General features: G+C 32.5%; 1 protein-coding gene across 2 annotated transcripts in view; it reads left to right on the top strand.

Moving 5' to 3' along the window:
* The first annotated feature begins 288 nt into the window (after nt 1-288).
* Nucleotides 289-6,833, top strand: part of LOC126738965 (uncharacterized) — a 316,299-nt gene continuing 309,754 nt past the window's right edge. Inside the window, exon 1 of one of the 2 annotated variants that reach the window (XM_050444469.1) lies at nt 289-705. In XM_050444469.1, the coding sequence (XP_050300426.1) occupies nt 437-705 (269 nt within the window). In that variant the 5' untranslated portion in view covers nt 289-436. The remainder of the gene's footprint in view (nt 706-6,833) is intronic. The other variant, XM_050444471.1, reaches the window with a different exon arrangement.

Below are 6,833 nucleotides of genomic sequence, written 5' to 3'. Positions count from 1 at the left end.
ACTATTCCGCCCCGCCACATTCAACCTTCATGCCGGTGGTTTTTGGCTAGTGCAGTGCGCATGCACTATATACAGGGTGACACCAACACAAAAACATAAAAAAATGCACATCGAACCCCGTAGCCCGGGAAATTTGAAAAGTCATATAATTTTTCGAATATTCCAGGTATGTTTATTGTGTAAAATCGGTATTCCTTTTGTTACTTTCGCAAATAAACACCTACCTACAATTAAGTAGTTTATTAAACGGTGGTATTTAACTCTTCACTCACCAAGAGCGAGCGATCAAGGAAAAAAAGAAAAGAGAGAAAACATTTAAAGACCCAACGAGCGTAAGAGCGGCAACATTGGGCGCGCGTCGCGTTCCTACGCGAACAGATCCGAACTTTACCGACCAGTTCCCCGATTCCCTCTGGGAACTGATAGTGTGTTAAATATGGCAGACGGGTTGCGTGCGGCGGACTCTGTCGGAAACGCTATCGAGACTTTATTAGTGAAAACTAGTGACAATGATGTTGTGATGGAGTGCGAAAAAAAAGAGGAAAATAACGAGAAGGTGCAGAGATTTTACTGTAAAGGACGTGCCAGTGGTCAGTTGTTTCAGGAATTGCGTGAGAAGAATGTGGACAAGGATGGAGAAGAAGAGGAGGACTGCAGAAAGAAGAGATGCGTTGACCGATATGACAGTTCGGAGTCCTCAGACAGGTACGTCAGACGAGTTCAAGTTCATTCAAATTTCAGGACTTTTTTTTTCTTTTTTTTGTTGTTGTTTATGTCGAGATACTTGGCAACAACACGCTGTTTTATTTTATTTGCGGTCATTGTCACGGACGTTATTTGCGGGAATTTCGGTGCCGAAATCGAGACGACAAGTGATTTATTATTTTATGACATTCATTTTTTTAGATTCACTGTCATTGAAATGTTTTATTATTAACAACCCATATAAATAAATGTAACGGAACTTAAACATCCTAATAAAGTGTTTCTTTCTTACCGAGCCATAACCTTTAAATGATTGTCAATGGTCCCCACTGAACCTTTTTATATCAATATCAAACTCGCGACGACCGTAATATCACGTGACCCGCATAGAGGCTGATGAGCCTTTGAGCCAGCGCTGTGGCAACATGGCAACTCAGGCGGGTTTCCGTTATTTTTGTTTTTTTTCCGTGGTCCTTCGAGCCGGACTCCTCGCTGGGAATTTAGTTTAAAGTTGTCGGCTTCCTTCATTTAACTTGTTTTGAGAACTCTGAATTTCTGCTAGATGATATGTCATTTAGACTAGTCACATGAAGTCTTCTCTTTGATAATCTCGTTATTCGGTATGTTAGTCTTCTTGCGGCATAACTAAGAGCTTTTGCACTTTAATGGTGAAATACTAAAGCTCTTTACGTTTACCTCCTGAGAATCAATAAAATAATTTCCTTTGACAATGTCGTTATTCATTATTTTAGTTTTCTGGAGCATAATTAAAGATTTAGCACATTTGCGGTAAACTAATCGAGCCTCTTACAAGCGAAATGAGGCGTGTCATAACAAAAGCAGCAAACTCCTACCCAGCATAAGTCTGGTAATCGGTGAAAAATTATTTTGATATACGAAAACGATTTTTTCAAAATATAAGTTTGTAGTTTGTGCTTTTTCGTACATATTCCAAAAACATATTAGGATTCTTGATATTTTCTGGCAGTCCGTTAAATATAGAGAGTCCATCATAGTGGATATAATATAATAGTTTAGTAGGGTTTTCTGCAATGCTGATGTTCGAAATAAAGTGAAATTATATTCATCTTTAGATCTTATATTATAAGTATGTGATAGGTGAGATCATTTTGAACATACTTAACCTTATATAGTGTTACACCAAGTGTTACGGTTTTCGAGATATCATCGTTTTTCCGAATTTTACCAAATTTGGTGATGGACCCACAAAAGCTATAATAAAACTTTTGTTAATTATTTTATCTAATTAATTATTTGATTTTATATTAGTAATTCTAATACAACGTCGACATCAAATCAAATTTTTCTATTTTTTATCTTAGGATATAATTAAGAGCTTTTGTTTAAGCGGTTAAATAGGAAACGCTTATTTTAAAGAAACAGCTGGTTGTTAGCGTTTATGTGAGTAGTGCTCGTAGTAGAAGTTTAAAAGTTTCCGTCATTTGGTCCTTCGAGCCGGCCTCCTCGCTGGGATTTTAGTTTAAGGTTGCCGGCTTTCGTCATTTAGCTTGTTTTGAGAACTCTGAATTTCTGCTAGATGATATGTCATTTAGACTAGTCATATGAAGTCTTCTCTTTGATAATCTCATTATTCGTTATGCTAGTCTTCTTGCGGCATAACTAAGAGCTTTTGCACTTTAATAGTTTAATAATTGTGAAATACTAAAGCTCTTTACGTTTACTTATTGAGAATCAATGAAATCATTTCTTTGACAATGTCGTTATTCATTATTTTAGTTTTCTGGAGCATAATTATGAGATTTAGCACATTGATGGTAAAATAACCGAGCCTCTTACAAGCGAAATGAGGCGTGTCATAACAAAAACAGCAAACTCCCACTCAGCATAAGTCTGGTAATCGGTAAAAAATGATTTTGATATACGAAAACATATTTTTTCAAAATATAAGTTTGTAGCTTGTTAGTAAATGTGCTTCTTCGTACATATTCCAAAAACATCTTAGGATCAATATTACCACCACAGTTTAAATATAAAAATTGGAGATCGTTCACTTTGATATAAACATTCGGAAATTGTTAGTTTTGTTGTGACATATTACGGAGATTGCTGATTTTGCTACGAAACACAGTATTATAACATTATAATTATGTACTTTAAAACGTCTTTCAAAAACTATTTAAAGATTCTGGCACTAAGTTGTGACTAATCTTATATACAGGGTGTTTGGTTCACCGATTTATATAACAAAGGGGGCGATATTTAAATCATTTTAAAAATATTTAACCCTATATAGTATTATACCAAGTGTTACGGTTTTCGAGATATCACCGCTTTTCCTACGAACTTTACTGAATTTGGTGATGGATCCATAAAAGTTATAATAAAACTTCTGTTAATTATTTTATCTAATTAATTATTTGACATTGTATTAGTAATTCTAATACAACGTCGACATAAAATAACAGTTCAACGCTTATTTTAAAGAAACAGCTGTTATGCGTTTATGTGAGAAGTGTTCATAGTAGAAGTTTAAAAAAAACAGTTGAAAAAAATTAAATTTGACATACTAAATAAACGAAAGCATAGCAAGTATATTTTATATTAATACTGTATATTAATTCTCATTTTAAAGGCCATCGCATTAATTACAGTTTTCATTCATATCATCACCTTCTCCTTCTTTTCAATATTCTTGGAGAGAGCTTGTCAAAAGTAAAAAATAGCTGAAACTCTCTTTTAAATGAGAATAACAACATCCAATAATTGGTAGTCACAGCCCTGCATAAGCGTGTATCAATCATCAGCAATTTGCAATTTCACCTCTGATGTTACTTAATTTACATACAAGTTGACGAGCAAGAGGGTTACATGTTAACAGAAATAAGGATTAAAAAAGGTATAAGCCTTTGTTTTATTTACGGAGATTATGCAAATTTTATTAATTTCTCCAATTTTCGTACAACAACTAACATTGCTAACTTACAACAACACTATAATGATTTTATACCTCAATACTCCTATTGAGTTTATGTGTGACAATTACAGATATTGATGCAATGCTGATGACGAGAATCCATAACGATTCAAATTCTTTGGTTAAATCCTTGGTAACAGTTGAAATTTTTGAATAAGCCATCCTAGTAAGTCAATTAGTAGGAATCAAGTTATTATTTATGGAGGTAAAAGAATTAATTCAGTAACTTGCTCTCCTTATTGTAAAACATCATTCTGTTGAAGACAGTTGAGTTGATTACCCCATGGCAGAACCTTTTGGTTAAGTCCAATGTGAAATTCTTCTTTCGAAATCCTCCATCCGTCATATTAATGGTAAAAATGGTAGAGAATTTACCCTTACCAAATCAGTAAACGACAAACAATCTCAGTGAGGAATGAAATTCCAGCAAGGTAAACTTTCCTAAAAGTACTCTAGAGTCACATCTTTTGCAATAGACTGTTAGTTTTCATAAAACAATTGCTTTATTACTTACACTTTGACCAAAAGCCGTATAACTTCTCTTTCTTCTTTATTAACTACTTCTAAAACAGTTCAGCTTTTAAGAGTTTAAATGAACGAACCGTGCAATATTTACATTTCTAAAAGATCTCACCATGCTTCAGTTAGTGTAAAGCAAATAGGTGCCCGTTATTTTATGGGACTTGTCTTAGGCTATTGATTGTGTTAGCTACTTTATTTTCACCGCATAAGGTATGTATGCATAGTAGGTATAACTACTTAAGGTATTACTGACTTCTTTCTTCTGCGTCTATCTTCTCTTTTTCTTGTTTTAATTTTAAAAATAACAATGGCCATTCTTCACTTAACCAATCACGTTTTAGCATGAAACTTATCAAATATATATAATTAAAAATAATATAATAGAACAAAATAGAAGAAAAACATATATATTTTCTTGTAATTTTATTTTTATCGCTGTTATTTTTGTAATATTCGTTCATATCGTTTTTATAATACATTTTATCTCATGTTACCATTCATAACGCGGCTAATTAGCATCGAAAAGTTGGCAATTATTTAACGTGTTTCATACAAGAAAGCTGTATAACTGCAACTATGCCTATAACAAATTAGTAAAATAATAAGTCTCATAGATGATTAAAAATAATGTATTTTCAAATTTTAATAAAAATAACATCCAGATTCTGCATCAACATGTCCGTTCTCTAAATAACTCGATTAATGAAGTAGTGAACTTATTAGAGACACTGGGTAAGTGAGTGCCAAATAAATGCTCGCCAAATTAAAAATTACACATTTCATTACATCTACTTATTAACATCTACTTAATAAAATTAATATCTAATATTTAATATCAACTTATCCGCAATTTTGGAATTTGAGGTTGCGGCAGTGGAGTATACTAACAGGACTAAGAAATATATTATAGTGGCCATCTATCACCCCTTAAGGGATACTTTACGAATTTTTTAGAATAGACAAATTTAATCTGTAGCATTATGCACAATGAAAATTCTAAAATTATTCTCCTACGCGATGTCAATGTAAATTTCTTATGAAATTCTAATATTACCTAGCAATTTTTAAATTTGTTAAAAATATTTAATTTAGCTTCCATTATACATGAAAATAAAAGTATTACAATAACTAGTAACTCCTGTCTAGATAATATCATTATCAGTATATTACCTAGTTTTACAGTTTCTTGACACCTATGTATGAAAATGACGATAATAGACTTTTTTCAGGAGGATTTTTCCATAATATTTCAATTTACATTTTCCTTTAAAGAGATATTACACTTACATTCACAATTCTAATTCAAAATATCTTTTTATTTAATTGGCAATTAAATAAAAAGATAGGTCCGCAGCAGAAACAAGCAATCAACTGCGAAATATTTTACAGGAGGACTGAGGCTGAAACTATATGATAGGAACCATAACCATTAAAATAGATTTTTTTATCAACATGCAGGATCTTATTCTAATACGTTCTTGTTTTAAGTGACATACATTTCTACTGGCCGTATGGCTCAACTTTGACCTTTATAATAATCCGTATAGGAAAATTTATGGGTCTGAACTACTTTGGCTTGAACAAATTGAACAATTAATTTTAATCTACTGGATTGAACAATTAAACAATTGAACAATTAATTTTAATCTAAAATCAGCTTTTGCGGTACTGTACTTAATTATAATACGGGTCCGTCAAATCCAGTTTGGTAAATTAATTTTCTAAGCAATTATCAGCTCTCCCAGAATTTGACAATCTGTATCATGCCGAATTAAATCCATCAATTCACGAACAAGTGTTAATTGATAGAATCAATTAACTGCTCTGTGTGCTAATTAAACTGGAAGGTAGGAGTAATTCGAGTAAAAACGTAATGAGTATTTTACCAATAATTTCTTGTGCGAAGGAAGATTGCTGTAGGCGCAAAGTTGGAAATGTCATGGGAATAATTGCATGTTGCAATTGGATTATTTGTAAAGATAGTTGTAAGAAGAGCATCATGTATGATGCTTTAACAAATATTGATTGATTTGATTTTACTTTTTTTTTACGTGAATTCTTCTTTAAATCGAGTATCTACATAGAGTGGTTCGAGGAACACACTATAAGGACAGCTCAATCCATAACTTAAGGTTTGGCTTCTATACGTGTGATTCTAATGATTCTAAGAGTCTCCAGTACCAGTAAAAAATATTTTGTTTCCATCTTCTATATGAAATTATGTGATACATTATTTATTGTTGCAGTCAGTTTAAAATTCGTCAATCTGTAAAGATAACAAATTTATCGCATGCATTAATTAAGACAAAAACCAAGAACAGCAATACAAAACAAATTTTCAGACACTGATACTCATGAACGTAAAACTCCTTTAGAAGAAACGGTGTCGAAGTTCGCATAATACAAAAAACGAATGGTATCTTTACCCGCTTTGACAAGATTCATTTCAAATTTCCAACAGTTTAAGTGCTCCTTTTAATCCTTATACCTGTACTTGCACAGCAGAGTCTGTTACTGCAATACAGCTTGTGAAACCAGCAGCTGGTAGTTATAATTCACCTTTTCATGAGACCTTAGTTCCGTCACTGGTAGAGATGAAACTTCGACCACCAATAAGTGTCAAATTTCTTTATTATCCTTTAATTCCTTT

The sequence above is a fragment of the Anthonomus grandis genome, chromosome 7 (genome assembly GCF_022605725.1).
Source record: "Anthonomus grandis grandis chromosome 7, icAntGran1.3, whole genome shotgun sequence".
Classification (NCBI taxonomy): Eukaryota; Metazoa; Arthropoda; class Insecta; order Coleoptera; family Curculionidae; genus Anthonomus; species Anthonomus grandis.
This window is presented reverse-complemented; position numbering and strand designations above follow the sequence as displayed.